Here is a 22,117-nt window from a genome sequence, read left to right as displayed (position 1 = left end):
AGGAGTGTAGAATTCTTTCCCCCTCTTCCCTGGCCCTTTATGAAAATGAATGCCAGACTTTTTTTGTTTTCAGCCAGGATGTTTTCCTGGAAAATTTTATTACTTGTCACTGAGTTGTGTATTCTGACATTTGGAAGACTACCTGGCAGTGCATCACAAGATGTGATACACAATCTTTTTATTTATCTTTTTATTTTTTTTTTCTTTCCCCTTGTAACTTTATGCTTTCCTAGAAGAACTAAATGAGCAGAATTGTCCTTAGGTCTGGGCAAGAGTGCTGGAATTTCCATTACATGCTTAGTTACCTATTTCAAGTGTTGGTAATGTTTCTTTGTGCTAAGTAGTGATTATAATCATATCCAGTTTTTCAAAAGACAAATCAAGATCTCTACTGACTTTGTGGGTTTTGGAGGTTTTTTTTAATGTAGTCTTTGGAAAGACCAGTCAGATTTTCAATTTGAAGTACATATATTTTCACACCAGTGCCATGATAAATAACCAATGTTCCCCTTTTGCCCCAAGTGAGCTAGTTTGAGGCACTGATCTATTTCTTGGTTTTTGAGGGGAGAAGGGAGGAAGGAAAATAGAGTAGTTTTTGCTGTTTGTTTGGTTTTTTTTTTTTAAGTAAAAACAAACCTGGTGATGGAAACAGTTTTGGTGGTTTTAGTACAGACCCACTGCTTGACCAGGTTCACTCTGTGTCCCCTCAGTTTTCCCAGCAGAACTGAGGGCTTGGTCTCTGGTATGGGATGTCAGTGAGATAACAGCCTATAGGTACCCGCACTGCTACAGAAATTGGTATTTGACATATTATGGCCTTCATTCTGTATGCCAGTGAGATGTTAAGCTGTAAGCCACAGTTCTGTCAGTGATGTAGCTGTAGAAGGTATGTTATTTCCTTTTATGTGCTAGCAATCTGAAGCATTTTAAATTGGTCTAAGTTATTGAAAACTCGCACAACCTTACTTTACACTTGGTTACTTACTGAGGAAGAAAAGAAACTGACGTGATACTGTTCTTGCTTATCTTTTTGTCTATGTATATACATTATATACATTTGTGTAAATGATGTGTACTTTTTCTATACTACGAAAACTTGTTTCAGGAAGTTTTCACGTGATGGCTCAGATAATCGCCTGGCACCCTTTGTGCGGGCTTCCTTCTAACTTCCCTGCTGGGCTAGATCTTTTCTATTTTCAGCTCTGTGAGTATTGAGAGAGCAGCTCCTACAAATGAGGCAGAAAAAGCTTGCCAAGATGAGTGACTAGAAACATATTATCATGGACAACAGTTGAGGTAGTGTCCCTTGGCAACTTTCTAGAGAAGTGGTTATATTGTCATATCAATTAGTGAATCTGATTTGAATAGACTAAAGAGCAAACATTTTATACTTCCAATTTTTCCAAGTACAGAGGCATTGTTCTGCTGCCTGCTGAATGTTTCTGGCTGCTGTTTATAGATGCTTCATACACTGTGCATTATTTCATTCAGTCTCCTGAATCAGATGCTGCACTTGCAACAGTGGGATGTTTTTCTAAAATTAAATAAAAAAGCAACCCCTACTCCAACAGCAAAAACCTTCCTTCTTTTCAGTGCTTCTCTTGCAGACCTCTGACATAATAACTTAAGACTTTCTCTATCATTATCTAAACTTAGTTTCATATGTGAAATTTGCTTTTTTCCAAAGGCAGAAGTAAGTTCAGATAAGAAAATATTAACAAGTTAAGGCACTGGTCTTCTTTTGAGACATACAGTAACAGATTAAAACATATTGTGCCAACAGCTAGTGTTTTCAAGTCAGGCAGCATTTATTTGAATGTTCATTAAATTAATATAGTATTCCAAATAAAGTAAGCTGTTAACAGCATAGAATGCATAGAAACAATTGCTGAATATTGAAGGATGTTATCCATAGGTGTGTTGGATGTGAATATAAACATATGTTTATGTAAAAAAAAAAAAAAAAATCCCAAACCAAAAATGGTTAAGTTATATGAGCTACTTTAGTTTCAAAGGATTTATTCCTCCCATCAGATTGAAGAGAGTCTGGCTATCAGAGTAATACTGTTAAAAAAAAAAGAAACAAACAAACCCAAATGTTTTACTGCCACCAGCTCTTTTGTGAGGTGAAAGCAGGTGCTCCAAACAGGTACGGCCCCACTAGTCTGATCTCAGTCAATATGCAGGGCTGTCTAGAGCAAACTTTGTAGGAAAGGCAAACTAAAAAGCAGGAAATATTTGAAAACATTATAAAACGTGCTGCCAGTTTATAGTGGGCTGTCTACATAGCAGATAGCTGTTTTTCTTTGATTTTCAGTTTTCAAATTTCTTTTAAAAGCTGAGGCAAATAGAGTAAACAAATCTATCCAGACTTCAGAGAAGTTAGTGGTATGTTTGTTCCCTCTCCCTTTTTCTGCCATTGTATTTAATGGAGCACAATCTACTTAAGAGCAGTTTTACACAGTGTTGTAAAATGGAGAACCAAACTCAGGAGAACTCTGCTTCTCTGGCAGTTATTAAAACTTTAAGTAGTATGTATGTATCAAAAAAAAAAAAAAAAGTACTTATATTTAAGTAACGTTCCTCTTCTGAATTAACGGTTCTCCAAAACAGGTTTTTGATGATGTATACTGCTTAGTATTTTAAAAGTTAAGGTATTTCAAGTAGAGCAGTATTCCATTGGGAAAAGCCAATTTACAAGAACTGGAGAGCAGCTCTGTGGAAATACATTTGTTTCAATGAAAGAAGATATTTGCCAGGAAGTACAGATCAAGGCTAATATTTGTATTTAACATGAAGGAGAAAGGAGACTGGTATCAGAATAGCCAGTGACTCTTTGGTTTGGTACTCCTGGGACACAAGGAGTACCTTGGGACTCTTCTCCAAAATGAGTGAGTTAAGTCTTTTGGTGAATGCAGTCGCCCTGCAGGTCTATTGAGTGTCCCGAAGTTTTTCCGCTTACCCTGCTGCAGCTAAGGGGCTCCATTCTGCAGGTAAATCCAAACTAGTTTACCTCTCTCTATAGCTGCCAGGCTCACAGACAGTCTTGAAGCATGTGTACCAGAATCTATATTAATTTACAGCTGCATCCACAAATACTGGAAGAGAAAGCCTTTGTCTGGTGCAGCTTATAGTAATGTACAGCTTAGACACGATACCCTGTTGAACAGAATTGAACTCGAGCTACAGAAGCATCATTGACACTTTAATTCATTCTTTCTCTAAGACCCAGTGAAAAATCTGTCACTTCAGACTGTGCCAAATCCCTTTCCTCTGCTTTTATGAAAGACTCTAGTTGAACATGGTTCTTCACTTTTATAGCCAAACATTTGCTTAAAACTATATGCTGGAATATTTACCATCTGAGCTCGCTTTTAGCTACATAACCCTTAAATACCAGTCTTTATAAGAACCAAGACTAGACTTCTTTCTAAACAGAGCAATGGTATTCAGACCTGGGTTAGTGGTGAAAGAAAAATCTTTCCTCCACAGAGATTTCTTATGAACCTGATGAAATTTGATCTCTGTCATGACATTTGGATGTAAATTCCTAAGTCTGTTGTACGTATGCCAGTTGCCATTCTTCCTTTTCCCTGTTCATATTCCTTCTAGGAGTGTAATGCTCCTGTTGTTGTGCTCGCTTAATATTGTCTGCAACTGCACCTTCAGAAAACCAAACAATTACAAAACAAGCAATGTTTATACCAATGAAATAAGGAACAGGTTTTTTGTTTTGAAAAATATTTTGCTGTCATAATCCCTGAGAAATTACAAATGGTCATTTGGTTCAATAACCTGGTAGTTAGGGCGAGTACCCTGGAAGGCTCCATGCATCTGTTTTAAACTTGAATCTCTCAGAACCCATATGAATACTCAGATCATTTCTCTGTTCCAAATGGTGTTTTTTCTGTTTTGCTTTTATTTTATGTAGTGAGAGATCAAGTAGAACATAAAGACTTCTGGAATCTAAACATTTAAAAATTTTTAAATTGAAGCTTAAATTAAACTCTATGAACAGAATTTTATGTATATGCAACAAGTTAGAACCATATCATATAGTTTCCTGGAAAACCGTAAGGTAAGGGAAAACCTTGTTTTGAATTTACAAGTGTTTAATCCAGTATAAATGGAAATTACTCATCTGCACCCAATCAGTGTCTGATGTAATATTTCTGCTGGAGAACTAGGAGTAGACCCTCCTAATCCTTCGAAGTAAACTCTGCTTCTCACTCATTTTGTTGCTCTGAAGTGACTGTAACTCTTTGCCTTCTCAGGCCCCTGAGGTCTACTATGAAGACTTATTGTAAAATTTAAAAATCATTTGTGGATTTTATAATGAAATGAAACTTTTGCTAGCTTTTCAGCAAAAGTGTAATCACAGATGTGACGGAGTCTAAAATGAAGAAAAATAAACTATGGGGAAAAAACCTGTTGTTACGTATTATGATGCTTGTTGGATTGGCAAGCACACTGTATAATGAAAGTTAAGACACTGCTCAGTTTGAAGACACGCTAATTTTTAACTCTGTTCCTATTTTGTGCCCTTCGTCGCTTTCTTTTCCTCCTTGGTGAAGGAGAGAGATAGGGGTAATGATACTGTCTCTCTGAAATTTTGAGGCCACCCAAGGTTCTCTGCTCTGTTTTACTGCTAGAGAAACCTTAAATCAGTACCTTTCTCAATGCACTTAGATAATTTAGAAAATTTTCCTTCATTTAGAGCAGATGTTATGAAAAGGAGGATGCAGGTGGAAGGACTTGTAGTTTCAAAGTTGTTGTTCTTGAAAGTAAATATTTTCTAGGGTGACTTATACCTTGAATAGTAATGTGTTTCTAAGCTAGATTCTTGTCTCCTTATTTGTCTGAGAAGTGCTAGGGACAGTATGGAGACTAGCTTTATAAAGAATAGGAATCACATTTCTTAAGTTAAAAAGAATAATACTACAAGTCTATTGAAAGAGGAAAAATGGTGAAAGAAAACACCTTTTTTTTCCCCAGATAGGGACAGATTACAGTGATTGGAAACACTGAATTCTGGATGTACCCGTGCAGAAAATGCTTCTGGTCATGTGAAGTTTATGCCACAAACCACTGACATCCAGGAAGGCCAAATCCAAGATTGACCCTTTGTTCTTAACACACCATTAATTTTGGATAGGAGAAAATATAGCCATACAAAAGTTAGGGAAAGGGGTTTAGCTTTGACTTTGAATTGCAGGCTTTTTGTACTCATTGATACTGACCACAGAAAAGGTTTTGGGCATGTATGAAGTTGTTATAACCGGGAGACAGACAGACAGAAATTTGTGGAAAAACACTTACTGTACTGCATCTGAAGTAATTTGTATATCGAGTTACTGTGTTATATTTTAATTATCAACACAATTTGTTTGATCTGGTAAAAATAATTACTATTTCATTCTGGAAAATGACATTTGAGCTTGAGACCACCATTTTTACATTGTAAGGTTTCATTATTCTTAAATATAGGGCCACCTGCTTCTTAAGACAATATTCTTCTTGCCAGACCATAAGGTGATGGAGCTGCCAAATTTAAGGGAGTAGTCATCTCCATTGCAAAGTCAATAGCCTCTAATGTTTCTAACTTTAAAGCAATAACTCTTTCACCTTTAAAAAAAAAAAAAAGCCTTGGTGGGTGACCGAACAAGGTAGAATTACTTGTGGCCAAGATCAAAGCAATATAGTTTTAAGGGAGTCTGATGTTTATTCGATTTCGGTATATTTATCCTCTTTCTACTACTACTGAAAGGGAAAAAAACCCTCAGTTTACTTAAAATGTTCAGTGTGCTACATAGCAACTTTTAAATATTTCCTTAATGCTTTACTTTGTGTTCTTCTGCACCACAGCAGATGTGAATATGTCTTGTAGGACGTTTGTTTTAATACTAAGATAACATACTGAAGAGAGATGAGCACTGTTCTTTGCATGACTAAACTAAGACATTAAATTCTGCTTAGCTAGGGAGGTAAGACCAGTCGCAGACGTGATCAGAAATAGTAGCTTTTGCAATACATGTTGACGTGGATGAAGAGAACTGCAAAGTAGTGTCTAGCTGCAGAGACCCATCTTCTCCCAGATTCATGAGAAGTTTTGTGTGGTCTCAACCCTAGAGTTTTATCCTCCTTGTGTACCCAAAAGTGAGCAAAGGGACACGCCCTGAGAGTAAGCAGGGAAACAATTATCAGCAACAGAAAGAGAAAAGTCGAAAGAGAACTTTGATTGCATCTGTCATGGGCTTGGGGCAGGAAGTGCCTTTCTTTTATGCTGTGCTATGAGGTGACATACCCGTTGTGAAGCCATGTTTCTCTTGCGTTCTGGGCTGATGGTTTGCATGCTGGCTGCTGTTTTGAAGAGGTGCTATCCTTAAAAAGTGGGGAGAAGGCCTAGCAGCAGTGTAGAAACCTGTGGTGGAAATCTTAACAAAATTACTGAAGAGTAAGAAGTCTGCTGTGTCTTCTGCTGACCTGTGTGGCTCTTCTTTGACCTATTTTCTGCATTACTAGTTTTGTGTTTATTTTGTAAAAGAAGGAAAGGAGGGTTTCAGTACAGATTAAAGCCTCATTTGTTGTTCAGTATCAGGTTTTTAGCCTACCTAAATTCGTGCTTCAATAAGAGGAGGATAAAGAAGGAGAGAGTGGATGTAGATCTTCGATTAGATTTTGGTTTTCACATCAGTACCTGCTACCTTTTACCTTTTCTTTTAAATTCTTTATTTCAGTCACCTAGGTAGAAAACTTGATTGTAGTCTTACTGTAAGGTCTCGCTACTTAATCATGAATTTAATTATAGTTTATATATTTAGGTAAGGCAAGTCCTGCATGGTTGAGATAATTGCAATTGTATTGCCCACAGTGATTAATTCTTTCTTCTACTCTGAATCACGTGTCAGACCAGTGTGACAGGTTTTAATAACAATGTCCCGTTAATAGACATTTTCGTAACAATGAATCATCCTTTATTATTCTTGCACACTGAATGTGGTACATTTCATTAAAGTGATCAGCACCGGCAACTGAAGTAGACTTGAGTTTTCCTTGTACTTGGACATCCTTTGCTTTCAGGCAGTGCTGAGTTTTATAACTGCATAGGAGGAGCGTTTGATGATAAGAGAGCAATTGAGGTGCTTTACCAAAAGTTTGACTGATGTAGTATTTTAAAAAGAGGAGTATGTCTTGTTTTTATTTCCTTCTACTGCTTTGAGGTTAGCAGGAGTATTTGCGTACTATGTATTTACTGTGAGGGAGTTCAGTTTTGTTTTATATGGCTATAAACATAATTGTGTATGTTAGTTAATATAAGGGTCATGCATCAACTACTGTGTGACAACGAAGATATGAATTTGTGAAGTGTCTACACAGTGACTGATGTGCATATGTCTTTGTTTTCTTCTCCAGAACTGGATGATAGTTATCGACAGAAGAGAACAGTTGTACTACTGAAGCACAGAATCCTGTTTTCTGTTTAATGAAATATCCTAGTGGTACTTAAGTAGGGTTAATATAATTTGTACCAACACTGGAAAAATATACAGTCCCTTTTTTAATTTCTGTCTTATTTCTTAAAAAAAAAAAATTGTTTATATTCTTGGAGATGTTCACATACAGTCAGAAATAATTTTTAAGGTCACTAAATGCTTCATTTGACTCTGTTGTGGTTTCATATGTATTTGTTTCATGTTTCTTATGTATTTTTTTCATGTAGATGTAACAGTGAGAGTCTGCGCAAGATGCCAGAGCAGTGGCTAAGCTGTGTGTTAGAAGAAATCAAATCTTGTGATCCTTCGTCTACACTATGTGCAACCAGACGTAGTGCGGGAATTCCATTCTACATACAGGTACCAACTAACGTTATTACCTCTGACTTGATTTTTTTTTTTTTTTAATGTCCTTTCCGGTGAATACAGCTATGTATTTATTTATTTTTCTTACTTCAGTCCCTTTTGGTCAAACAGTTACTTTCTTTATACAGACTTTGCGTTTGTGCAACCAAGAAGCCACATGTAATTAAACCATGTTTGACGCTGTTTAGCACTGCAGTTCTATTGACTCTTGAGATTTTTGGCTTGAGGTAGATTTGAATAGCATTTCAAAAGACTGAGCTTAGGCTCTGTGTGGCCACTATAATAATCCTGGCAACTTCATAAATTAATTCACAGATTACGTAAGTCTCTGTTAACCATGGAACTCTGTGCCACTTCCATGCAAAATGGATGAGTGGTAAAATATGAACAGACCATCACAGAATTATAAAATGGTGGCCTAGACAATACTGCAAATAACTTGGGAAGTCCACTAAACTGTAATAAAGCAAGATCAAGTAATAGAGTCACACCAACTGGCATTGACTGACAGTCTCAAATGCAACGAATTAGTAGGTTACTGAATACTTAGATGCATGAGCGTGGGGCCATGCTCCTACAGTCTTCCTGCTCCCTGTTATCATCAGCTCTGCACATCCCAACCTCCAGCTTCTGCCAAGTTCAGAACTGATGGGTGATTGACTGGCTGGCAGTGTTTTGTCTCTGCTTGAAGTGCCACCTCCTACAGTGTACCTCGCAGTAGTATGCAGCAGCCTATCTGCATCCTTGTGGGGTCACTGCAGAGTTGGTCCTGCAGATTACACCTAACCTGTTTCCATTTCTTCGCTCCTTAAAGCAGCCATGATTGTTTTCCTCTAAATTAACCTCTATCATTTTAATTTTCAACCAGTTTTCTAAGACAGAAGTTCAAAATTAACTACACAATTTTTAACTTTCTCTGCTTGCTGAAGTATAGTGTCAAGCCTGTTCCAAGAATCTGAGGGGCTGCTGGGAGCAAGCTCTCCCTGCCAGAATAATTAATCTTCCTTGTTTTCCACTCCGAGTTTGCCCTGAGAAAGTTGAGGCAGTCTGCTTCTGTCTGACCTCTCTTATGTCAGTTACAGCCTGCTCCTGGCTTCGATAGATGCTTGTGTGGTAGGCAGCAGAGATCAGAAGTAGGACATTGGGTTTAGAGACACTTTTCAATTTCAGCAGTTAAAAGAGCTTTCCCTTTTATATCTCTAAGTTGTCTGCAAAATGAATTTGGTGATTTCATGTCTTCTGTTTTCCCCATTCACACCGAAGAATTTGAATCCAGTGGGCATTAGGTAGTGTTAATCCTGAGAATGTGAAAAAATGAACAAGTTTGAATGAATTTTTCATGTAAAAAGTTACACTGCCTAATATAAGGACGAGGTGGGCCCAATGGTATCCCATTGCAGAAAATGCGTAGTCTGCAGTTGGCCTACATTACTGAGTCCATATGGCAGAGCTTATGCTGTGCCATAGCTGTTTGGATAAACAGGTCAGATGCTTCTATTTTGACACTTCTGGTAGAGCATGAAGTTAGTCTAGTCAATTCATAAGAAGATTTGAAATTAACATTGGGATTAGTCCGAAATAACCTATTTTCAAATTGTAATTTCATTGTAAAGAGAGGCGATAGTGTTCTTTGGCAGTAGTTCTGAATGTACCTGTAGCACTCAGTAAAATGCATTAAACCTTAAATAGCATGTTGCATTTAGATAATAAAAAATACAAGTTGTAATGCATATCCTAACAGTACTGTAAGAAGGTTATTTTATTAATGCATAAAATCAAGACTCGGTGTGGTCTCTTTGCCATCTGCTTCCTGTGACATTTATTCTTGTTTAGTAAAACACATCTGTTTTAATGATGATATATCGTTTTTACGGTTATGAGCATTAAAATGACCTATTTAAAATAGAAATATTATTACCTAATAGTACAAAGGTGCAGCTCCAATTAGCGGGTGAGGAAATAGTGGGAAAATACTAGTTACAGCTTTAACATTTTTAGGGTATGAAATTTTACCCTTTAGTTCATTCTCCTCTATTTCATATTTAATACTTTTTTCCCCTCCTTCCCCCTCTCTTTCTCCCATCATTAAAGGTACTGATTAACTCAGTGTCTACTTCTGAGTTTCTGCCTAACCTCTATATTTCATTTGCCTTGCAGTTGACGTAAAGTACTATTAAATATCTCATTTGAACTGATGCTGAACAGACTCTGGGCCCCAAAACACAAATGGGTAATCATTTTTTATTAGAAATAAGTGATTTATGATTATCCATTTGTACAAAGTTGAATAGATTCAACAGGAGCTACTAGACAGAGGGAAAGACTATTTTAACTCTAGTCCTGAATTTTAGAGAACTCAGCTGGATGTCCCACCCATTGAACTACTGTTTGGAAAAGGATGTATCTCTTCTCTCCTTTTAAAAATGTGCTGTATGTTTTATCCTGTTTTGCGAACTAGAATTTACTCTTTGGCCAGCCCATGTAATCTTCAATATGTGTATTATTAAACTAAACAAATGTCCATACTAGGAAATGTAAGTATGTATAATATGGCAGATACTTTCACTGTAATAAATATTATGATTTTTTTTGTGTGTGATAAATTATTATCTGTTGTATACAAGCAAATTTTCTTAGGCAGATGGGTAGTGCCTGAGCAAACTTTTTTTTTTAATTGAAACATGGAATGCTAAGAGGCTTTGAACAAAACTAAAAGTTAAAACTGAAACTTACGTTTTGCAAATTTTAGTTGAGTCCTTGTGTACGGTCAGAAGTTAGGCTGTAATATGGTAAATATGGGATTGTGGAGCAGAATTGGTAGTAAAGAAAAGTGGTTAGAAACACCTAATTTTTTTTTTTCCTTCCCCCTTTTTTTTTTTATAAACTTTCTGTAGGCTTTGTTAGCTTCAGAACCAAAGAACGGCAAAACAGATTTGCTGCAAATGACAATGAAAGAATTGATATCTTTGGCTGTACCTTTGAATGAATCAGCAAGTGTAATTCCACAGGTAAAATACAGCCTCTCATCAGACGACAAATGTCATAAAGGTGTTTGCGTTACTTCAAACAGTTAAGGAAATTTGTGTTTGTTTTTATTATCTATAGCTAAATTTTAAAACGTGTTTGCGTGTGCAGAGGTTGTGAAGTCACTGGAATCTGGAAGTGCATAAAATATTAAAAAATGGATTAGGTGTAATTTCATGCTTCTAGTACAGCAAATGTAGTCATATTCATTTTGAATTTATATGATCAGTTTACTGCCTGTAGTATATTTCTAAACAAGCAGATAAGTAATTTCCTTTTTACAAGGAATTTAGCAAGCAAGAATTTATGTGCAGAGTAAATAAAGGAGTAGCATAAATCATATGGTATGCCGTAAAATATCATATGAAATGTGATTTTATGCATACTTCTAGAAGTTAAATGTATACATTTGTAACACATAAAAATTATATTTTAAAATGTAGATCTTTATATTCAAAAAGTTGTTATCAAATACTTAATCTTTCTGTTAGTAAGTGCAAGCCATAATTTGTTGACAATACATAGACATGTGTTCTAATGGCTCTGCCAAATCTTCTGCTGGTATACGTTTCTGTAGCCTTGTCAAAGTCTGTGAAGCTACACAGATTACCACCTTCCCCTGCAGAGAGTAGAGAAATACGAGAAAATGCTCCATATGGTGAAGCAAGCCTGGCTGTCAGTTTTAGCTTAGTATTGTCCTCCTGTGAGTTGTAGTTATTTTTTCTCACAGTATCTACAGCATGTCAAGAATGCTGGAAAAGATGATACTAAACTTTTCCCTAGCCATGATAAGCTAGGGAAAAAAGAATGCTGGCCTTCGCTTGCAATGCTTGGACTGTACTTGTTAGAGGAATACATTTTAAAACTGTAATTGTTTTTAACAGTGTTTACTGCTGCACTGTTTTAATATATTTTTGAATAGTGGAATTCAATATGGAAATAAAGTGGTGTAAATGTGCATGTGGATTATTTCTGTTTTGCATGTTCATTGCTGTAATTAACATACATTAAATATAAGATGTTTTCCAATGAACTTTTCTTACATTTCTTCTACAGGTTCATGCTTTAAATATCCTTCGGGCACTGTTTAGGGATACACGTTTAGGTGAAAACATCATGCCTTATGTTGCAGATGGAATACAAGCAGCAATTCTGGGTTTTATGTCACCTGTCTGGGCAGTAAGTTAGGTCTTAATTTTACTTCTCTAATGTAACAGAATATAGAGTGGTGCTGTTCAGTGAAGCTTTGTTCATGTTTAAAAATGGCAGTACCACGATTTCTGGAATGTTACATGGTGTAATATTTTAAGGTACAATAAAGAATAATGTAGACCCACAAAAAATTCATAGTTTTGGTCATGTTTTTTGGTTTTGTTTCATTTTTCTGTAATGTGAAGTGCTGATATTGACAAAAAGAGGGAGCAAGATTACCTTACGGGTAAAATTTAGCCAGATATACTTTTGAGTCAGTGCACCTAGCTAGTAAGGAGTACATTTACATTCATTCTCACTTACTTTGCTTTTCAATGAAAGGATTTCATATGGCATATTAAGGTAGAACATTTCATGATCTACCTTATCCATGGCATCATGAATCATTTCATCTCCAAAAAATCTGAACTTTCTATTAGTGCCATCTTGATTAAGAGGAAAGATACTCTGAATTAATTGTTTCCTCGTGCTGACCTCGGAACAGTAGGCATGCTCTGCCCTTCACTCTGCTGTTTTTCTTTTTGACTGTACGTTAGTGGCTGCATTTTAAAAGTATTAGTGCATTTCAAAGGGATTTTTAAAACATAGTTCATGTTCTTTTTTTTTTCCTTTAGGTAAGAAATTCATCTACGCTTCTTTTTAGTGCTCTGATTACAAGGATTTTTGGGGTTAAAAGAGGGAAAGATGAAAATTCCAAGAAAAATAGGTAAGCTTCACTTGGTACTGATTCTAAGTTTGCAAAACATGACTTTAGCCAACAACAGTTTGAAAATGTTGCTTGCTTTATGGATATATTTGAATAATGATGTTACAAAAACATCTAGCTTTGCTTAAACTGTGCTGCCAAGAAATAAGTGGTAGAGCCAAAAATATCTGCTGTTAAGCACTGAGGGTTAATTTGTACTCACGTGCGATTTCACAGAAGGGGAATGGTGCTGAGAGATTTTGGTACCAGTGGCCTTTCCACATGCCCAGTCTCTCTTGTGGTCACAAACTAGCCCTATTACTCTTGACAGCAAAGAGAGGAGGGTGAAGGAGAGGAGGAGCAATGGTCACACGTGTGTTCCATTACCTCTAGATGAGGCCTGGAGGTGATCTGACCCATAGTAATTAGAGATTTTTTTTTTTCCCTTTAGTCTTCTTACTTTAGAACACCCTGTCTCTCTTTCATGTCTCTTTCCTTCAAGCTCCAAAAATTGCAGCTCGCGAAGCTGCTTCTCTTCCAAGGGATTCTGCCCTTGAACTCTGTAGTCTTGCTCCATATCCTCTACTATTTCACTTTCTTTGTAACACCAATTCTCTTCTGACTCTTAAAACACTCCAGTCCTGAGCATTCCTATTTCTCTGCAGCCCTTCCAGTTAGTGCACAAGGACCCTCATGTTTTCTTTGGCCTTCAGCCCCTTCCTTTAGCTTCTGCAGCAAATGAAGCATGCCCATGCCCTGTGCTTTGTAGTTGAGATTCCTGCTCAAGTAGAGACGTGAAAATAACCCCAGACACAGAATAAACTCATTAAAAAATACTTCTGGGTGAGTGTGAAGCCATAGAGTGGTCACACTATGGATATTACAGTAACCATTTCAGAAATTCTTAATGGATTTTCAAATCACGGACAAGGTATGCAATTTCTGAAAGAAGGCAATTGTTAGGATTTACCTTCAAAAATTCCACCCTTTTTTTTCAAACTCATTGTACAGTGCTTCCTTAGTGTTGATCTATGTAGCTAATATAATTTTCACACACATTATGAGAAACTAAATGTCCTGGGATGATGCTAGTCTTTCATCTTTTAGATGATAGATAGGTGCCATTGTAGCTGTTTGAAATAATTAATTTCAGGTATCACTTGTAGTTACTATGCATGTATGAATGTGAGGAAGAAATACAAGTGAGAGATTGGAGGGAGATTTCCCTTAGAAAATTACTCTTCCTTCAAAAATGATTTGAGATGTCATCTCGCCTACCACATGAAATTTGTCATAAACCCAAATCACTTCTCGCCCAAACTTGGAATTTACTCCCATAACCCTTGAAACCCAAGCACAGCAATGAAAAGTGTTTCTCGTTTCTTGCCTTCTCACTTTGTTTTTGTAACAGCATTTAAAGTTATGGGTTTTTAAATTTCATATTGAGCACTTAATGAAAGAGATATCTACCTCAGCTTTTTTAAGCTTGTATCCTAGGGAAAAACTTGAGAGTAGCCTCTGCAGTGAGAAGGCAAACTGACTTTTCAAATATGTGCGGTGTGATGAGATATGTAATCTGAGATTTCTGTTTGTGAAGGTGCAGGAAGTTATGCATCTGAGTGTCTGTTGGGGATGTGAGATACCAGATTGAAGGACTGTAAAATTTTATATAATTGAATTGAATTCATTAAAAGCAGTGTTAATATTTATGTAACTGGCACTGTTGACTTGCTTCTCTGAAGCTTTTTGTTTACAGTACTTTCTTTGTAGTCATTTTGACCAAAAGATGTTAAAACTGGGCAGGCTTCTTTTTCTTCCTCTATTAATTTATCTGTTTTGCATTAAACATTTTACATAGTCAGTTCTACTGTTTCCCATGTGTAGCTGTCAATACCACAAAACAGGGAATGGCAAAACATTCCTAAAGACAGATCAGTGAGAGACAGGAAGTATGAAAACAGAGGCAGAGATTTGATTTCAAGTTTCTGACTCCTACCCCTATAGGAGGTACTGGCTTAGAGGAAGAATAATATAGAGGTTGTTTGGCTAGTTTGTTTGTAAAGCTTCTTCCTCCGAAACCCGCCGATGGGTTTAAGGTAGGTTGTATTTGGGAAGAGGTCTGTGTTTCAGTGGTTTGGCACCACGAGGTGTCAGCGTTGCTGCACAGCTCACTGCAGCCACATCCTTGGGGTGCTGCTGCGCTTGGGCACTTCTCTTCCGGAGCTCTGAAGTTGTTTTTGTTTAGTGTTTTGCTGGAACAGAATTCGTATATTAAAAACAAACTAATTTTTTCCCCCACTTTTGAATCTGGCAGTTTACTTCAAAACCAGTAGCATTTTAGCAACTTGCATTTGTGGGAACTTGTGTGAAAGTCATCTGGGTTTGGGCTGCTTGTTCTGTTGCCTGCAGGATGTTCCGTTTGCATTAAGGGACAGTCTGTCTGTGGACAGAGACAAGACGCCAACTCTCTGATGCTGCCATAGGACTTAGCATAAGTTTCCAGTTTGCCTGATTTTAGATTAGGGGTTTAAATCTCTCTTTCCTGTGCCAGTGGGGAGTTACCTTATTTCTGGGCCATTCTGGACATCTGTCTAAAAAAGGATGGTCTTTCTGGTTGGTTTTTTTCAAGAAGAGTTCCTATGAAACTGTCACAATTAGGGTGGTGGAGAGTTTGTGTAGACTTCCAGAAGAAAGATTTGTTAGAACAGTACTGGCAACTTAACTCCACTGCTGCGTTACTTTAACAAACTTTGTGTTAAATTTCCTTTTTTTTTCTCTTATCTCCACTAAAAATTCACATATTGCATCCATTATACAAAAATTATGGGCCTATCATGTCTATTGCTGCTGTTATGTTATGCCTGATGATGTTATGTTCCATTTCCTATACATGTAAATTTTGTACAGTATAATTGCCATGCAGCTGAGGTGTTTATGTAGTGACAGCACATGGGTGATCACTTATTTGATGGTCTTGATCAGTTGTGAAGCATTGGATTGAATGACTGAATGAACTGTAACCTGTGTTTGATCAGTAACTCGGTTCGGCTTTTTTTTTGCAGGCATATGTGAAAGAGTGGTGGGTTTGTGTTTTTGTTTTGATTTATTTTTCTTTTTTTTTTTTTTTTAATCTCCAAACATTCCTGTGTCATTTTGGGTGTTTGCAGTAGGACGACTGTGTGAAAGGGCCCCCTCACTCCATGACAAAGAGAATGAGGGGATGTGAAACTCTCTTGACAGACATTTTAAGTTATATCTGCAGTGGCCATCCATACTAGCGGGCAAAGGCAAGAAACCACGTTGAGCTGGGCTTTGTGATTGTTGAAATGGCATTAGGAAGGTCAGCCAGAACTGTCTGTCTCAATCTGAGTACAAGGCAATACTACATTGTGCTAGAGAAGATCCATTCTCTGAAAACTTGGTCTGTGGAGAGAAGAGACACAGGTTAAAGAAATTACCAACCATTGTGGCTCCCGCTGCTTGTTTGTGCTGGTTTGGTTGTCAGTGGGGCTGTGCTGTGGGTCATCTGCAACATGTCTGCATCAGCAACTGTATTGCTATAACTAGGGAGTGGAGAACTGGGGCAGTGAAGGAGAGGGATTTCTTGAGCAGAACTGTGGGCTGATGCCAAATTTCATTCTTAAGGCTTCACTGGAAAATTGAAGGGACTACTCTGTCATACTCTACAGGAGATGCAATCATATCCTGTTTCCATTAAATATTGATGTGTCTTTTTAATTTTAGCATGGGCAAGGAAATAATGAATTGGAAAATTAATGCTTAGAAAATAATAACTGTGTGCAGCTCTTGCAAGTGGTCCGTGCAACTATACAGGTTGAGCTTTCTCTTTCTAGTGAAAAGAAAGTTAGAAACAAAGACATTTTCTCTGAGTTTTCTCTTTCTGAGAAAGACTGTATCAAAACTTCTAATACTGCTGTAAGTGTGTGCATTTGTGTGTTTGGCTAAATGATACTCTGAATTCCAGATAATTGACATTTTAAAAATGGTCCTGTTAACGCATACCTGTAGGCGGGCTTAGTTTAGTTTTTGTGTACTTGATTTGGGAATATAACTTCCTTAAATGTTATGATAATTTCAAATCTACAAGACTTGAAATGAAATTCTAGCCACATAAATACAAAGTACTGTATTGAGGAAGGCTTGGAAAGGAGTCTTTACAATCAGCCCATTTATATTTGGTTACAGAAAGCATGCTCTGCATAGATACATCGCAGTGTGCTTTAGAGAAAATAACCATCCCCTTCTCCAAGCATTCACTGTAGATACTTAGGTTGGTTTAGCCCGTCACTTCAGACTCGGAGGATGCTAGGTCTGTATCCTAATTTGCCAGGCTCCCATGCTATCAGCTGTGACCTGTTCCCCAGCCCCGCTGCCATTCGGCGCTTGTTCCTGTGCTACAGGTGCTGGGGCTACTCTGGGGCCTGCCCGCTGCCTGCCCCAGCAGTGGCTCTGGAGAAGGGGCTACCATGGCCCCGGCCCCCAGGCATGTCCTCCCACTGGCTGCTCTGGAAGCACCACTCTGAGGGGCATGTTGAAGACCTGAGTACTACACTTGGTTTAATGCAAATTGCTGAAGCAGGACTTGGAACGATGGTGAGTTCTGTAGGCTGATGAGTTTTGCCTCTCATGTTCTGGTTAAATCACCATTTCTAGTTTTCTTGTGCAGTCAATTTATGATGTAGATTTGTTGATTCTATGCACTTTTCAGGAAGCTGAGGTGTAGTGTATGCTTTCTATTCTGGTTTTTTTTGTGGGTATTTTTTTCCTGATAGTATTGCTACAGATTGCAAATCGTCTAAACTAAATGTTGCTCTAGTTGATTGTAGGTTCCAGTATTCATTACATGAAAAATTACGATGTCTTGGGATGAAGAGATTCTAAAAATAAAATAGAATATCTGTTGTGGTAGTTAATGCAGATCTGTGCATGAAAGTCAAAATAACTTACATATAAAGTTAACTGAAATTAATTTTGAAATGTAATTAAATTTCTCATCATAGAGGAATTATCTTCTGTCCAAATGAGTTACGGTAGTAATAGTGATACTTTCACCTAAATTCTTACACACACACACGTGTCTATGTGTTGTCTATATGTACACTGTATATATATGCATATATATTATATTGGAGTACAGACTAGTGGTCTGTCCAGTACTATACATACATGCGTATATCAGAGACCTTTTTGGTCTGTAGTTCAATGCTAATTAAAGCTGCTATCGCTTGTTACTTGACAACACTGTTCTCGTAAAATACCTAGTATTTCTGGCTTTTATCTTTTTTTTTTGAAGAATGAGCACAATCAGAAATTAGCTTTGAGGCAATTTGCTATTTGACTTAGGAGAAGCTTTAGTCTTTAGAGTAATAAAAAGGATTGTCTTGGCTTATCTGAAAATGGGATTTTTTAAGTTAGAATATAAATGTTGCAAAGCCCTCAGAAAGAATAACCAATGGCCTGAAGTAGAGACTGGGGTTAAAAGTAAGGATGGGCATGGGGGGAGAGTTCCTTTAGCTTCTCATATTGGTGGAGGAGGTTCCAGGAAGGAAACACCTTGGTTTTTTTGATTAAAAAACAGTTTGTTAAGCAAGACTGAAATGGTACAGTGCAACCTGGAGATTTTTACACGAACTAACTGGTCTATACGTAAGTATATATTTGCTTTTTGGGCAGGAGGAAGCTCCTGTGTATTTAGACTCTAGTGAAGGGGAAACACACATGCAGAAAAACACTTAGCTGTCAACTTCACACACATTTTGTGTGGACTAAATATACATGCTGTTAGGAAATTGAGTATGAATGCTGCCACATTCTCAATGTTGGTTTAGATAAATTTGAAAAGAAAGGAACAACTTTAATTGCCATCTAGGTAGTACTTCTTTAAGTCTTTTTTTTTTCATTGATAGCTGCAGAATCATAGAATAGTTTGGGTGGGAAGGGACCTGTAAAGGTCATCTAGGCCAACCTCCCTGCAAGGAGCAGGGACATCTCCAACCAGATCAGGTTGCTCAGAGCCCCGTCCAGCCTGGCCTGAATGTTTCCAGGGATGGGGCATTTACCACCTCTCTGGGCAACCTATTCCAGTGTTCCACCACCCTTATTGCAAAAAATTTCTTCCTTATATCCAGTATGAATCTACCTCCCTCTACTTTAAAACCATTACCCCTTGTCCTTTCACAACAGACCTTTCTAAAGAGTTTCTCCCAATCTTTCCTGTAAGCCCATTTTAGGTACTGGAAGGCCACTATAAGGTCTCCCTGGAGCCTTCTCTTCTGCAGGCTGAATACCCCCAACTCTCTTAGCCTGCCCGCATAGGAGAGGAGCTCCAGCCCTCTCATCATCTTTGTGGCCCTCATCTGGACTCCCTCTAACATGTCCATGTCCTTCTTATGCTGGGGGCTCCAGAGCTGGATGCAGTACTCCAGGTTGGGTCTCACCAGAGCAGAGTAGAGGAACAGAATCACCTCTCTCAACCTGCTGGCCACCCTTCTTTTGATGCAACCCAGTAAGTAAATGTCAATGACTATCAATAACTTCAAGCACTTAGAAAGGAGAAACTTACCTTTCTAATTGTAATAAGATGAAAACTATGTAGATATGACTAGGTTTTGAAGATGCACTATTGGCTGTGAGGCAGTCAACATGCATGGCTGCCCTCTGCTTTCTTTGTTTTTATTGCAAGTTGAGTGTTCAGTGCTTCTCAGTAAGTGCTTGCTTGCACACTTGAAAGTCACTAAGTAAAACCAAATTAACTTTTAAAAATGTTAAGTTGATTTTTTTTTTTCCTCCTAAATTGGCAAGTACATTTTCATTAGCATTAAGGTTTTGTATGAGTGCTAAGACTTTTAAGACCATAAATAATTGCACTGTACACTGTGAAGGGTTAGAGGAAAAGAATCCAAATTGAATGTTCTAATGCAAACCTCTCTTTTCCTAATATTATCCCTAAATTAAATGAATCTGTTATCTCCCTTTTCACTAAGTCACTCTAGAGTTGTAGCTTAAAGTACATAAATACATTCTAAGTACATGATTCGTGTTGAATGTTCCACATCTGGCAGGCTAACACTTTTGATATTTCTAACTTAACAGATGAAAAATCTGTCTTATGTCAATGATATCTTGTCAATCTTAACAGCAACTTTATTAGACATTTGCAGTGCATCATACTGGGCTCTGATAGGACTTCTCAGATCGTTCTGTGTTGCTTACAGAGGAGTGGCCAGTAGTATTTTGGGATAAGCTGAAAGAAACTTGGGTGGCATTAATGTGGTCAAGCTGAAATGGCGCATCAGTGTTGTAAAATTGGATAGCCCTTAGAAGAGTTTCACCAAAGTTGAAGTACAGCTACATGTGAGAGGATGCTGACCGCAGTGATGGGTCTGCAGGAAGGGCAGTGGTGAGGCAGCAGAGTGCTGAGCCCCTTGTGCCAGCTTCATCAGAGAAACACAAGTATGGCTTGATTCACAAAATTGGCCTCTGGGCTCTGTACCTCTTGGACTGCATACTGCAGAGGGAAGGGTTGGGATTGCTTTATTTTGGATCTTGTTAGTTATTCCCTAGTGTATTTTCTCTAGCAACCTTGATCTGTTGCAGCTTTTCAGATGGAATACCAGGTCAGTGACAGTGAGGTTTCATGAGATGACTGAGCATTTTAAATCCTCTGGTCCTTTTCCTCTAGCTCCTTCTGTGCCACATTTTGCAGCCTGTTCCCTCCATGCCACCTTAGCTGTTCCAGTGAATGCTTGCAAAGTAGTTATTAAAGTACGTTGTCTTGTGAGGGGGGTTGTTTTTGTTGAAAGTAAATCCCTCCCCCTTCTGTCTGCCAAAAATAGGCCACATTTAGTTTGCTCAACTTTTTTGTTTATAATGGTCTGGTTCTTTTTTTTATTGACTTTGACAGATTTAGAAGACTTAATCTCAGAACTGTCTCAAGAAAACATGCAAAAGTTCAGGCTGACTCAGATAACAGTTACGGCTTTTACTGATTAATAGTTCAATAACAATATGCTTGTTTAAACATAATTTTGAACAGACTTCCTATTTCTAAGTGCCTTTATAATAGGAGTAATGATGATAAGGTGCTATTAACTTGTAAGTTGAAGGTAAAATTTATGAAAGTTTTGTGCAGAAACAGACACAAATTGAAAACAAGCTCCTAAATAAATCTTTCTCTGTGTTACTACTTCAATTATTCTGGTTGTTTAACAAATCTCATCTAAAACTATCTAAAATCCCCTGTAGCAGAAAATATGGACTGCTCTCCTTGAGATTGAGGATGCTCTGTGTCTATATGATTTCTGCTGATTTTTAGGAATACAATATGTGTATCTATCTGAAATGCCCGATAGCTACAGAACCCCTTTTACTTCAAGATTTTATCTTGTGTATACAGAGTCAGAAAAACATTAACCCACATAAATCCCAGTCAAATCTTTGGGGCCTAAACCCACACTTAAAGCACTGATGTATAAATCTGTATCTGTGCTCCCCTGAACAGGGAGGATTTTCATAACATGCTGTCTTAAGTCAGAGCCACAAAATAGGAAGATGAACATGGTAAAGTGACCTGAATGAGTTTACCCAAAGTGAAACATCCTAAAAAGACATGTGTTGGCCTGACGAAACTTCAATCCATTCATTTGTTTTAAATAAATGAATGTTAATGTTTGTTTCTACTGAATGAGGAAAATGCATTCAATGAAACAAAAATTACAGTAAAGCTAACCACATGAGTAGATAATTTATTTTTTCTGCTGTAGCGATAGAAGTTTTCATTAATATGAATTGATATAATTATTCTGTTTTGTTCCATGCATGTTGTACACATCCCTTATTCATTAACTTCACCATACTAAGTAAAAAGCATTTACTCTTCCCAGAATACTCCCAGACAGAGAGAAAGTTGTGTGGGTTGTTTGGAGGTAAAATTAGCAATGCAAAATCTGTGATTAAAGATAACAGTTATATAGGCAGTGGTTGAAGAGTTCTTGGAGACTTTCTAGAGATATATACGTATCTTAATTTTACACACATGTGCACACTCATGCATATACACAGTTCAATTTTCTAAAAAAAAAAAAAGTTTGTTAAAAAGAATTTTACATGTATGTAAAATATATATTTTAAATTATGTTATATATATAGCTTTATATACATACATATATACATTCATGTTTGTATATGTATATCAAAGTTGAGTGTTGATATAGGTACCAGGTTGTATCTGTGATGTTTGGTTTAAGTAATATTTCCCCATTTTTATTCTGAGCCCATTGTATGCTTACTTCTTTTGCTCGTATAGCAAAAAAAAAAA

General features: G+C 37.3%; 1 protein-coding gene across 1 annotated transcript in view; it reads left to right on the top strand.

Annotated features, from left to right (window-relative positions):
• Nucleotides 1–22,117, top strand: part of THADA (THADA armadillo repeat containing) — a 165,138-nt gene that overhangs the window by 23,133 nt on the left and 119,888 nt on the right. The window contains exons 22-25 of the mRNA XM_086743213.1: nt 7,721–7,853; nt 10,754–10,867; nt 11,940–12,062; nt 12,710–12,801. Of these exons, the coding sequence (XP_086599339.1) occupies nt 7,721–7,853; nt 10,754–10,867; nt 11,940–12,062; nt 12,710–12,801 (462 nt within the window). The remainder of the gene's footprint in view (nt 1–7,720; nt 7,854–10,753; nt 10,868–11,939; nt 12,063–12,709; nt 12,802–22,117) is intronic.

Source organism: Chlamydotis macqueenii, chromosome 3 (assembly GCF_036417535.1).
Source record: "Chlamydotis macqueenii isolate bChlMac1 chromosome 3, bChlMac1.mat, whole genome shotgun sequence".
NCBI classification, from domain to species: domain Eukaryota; kingdom Metazoa; phylum Chordata; class Aves; order Otidiformes; family Otididae; genus Chlamydotis; species Chlamydotis macqueenii.
This window is presented reverse-complemented; position numbering and strand designations above follow the sequence as displayed.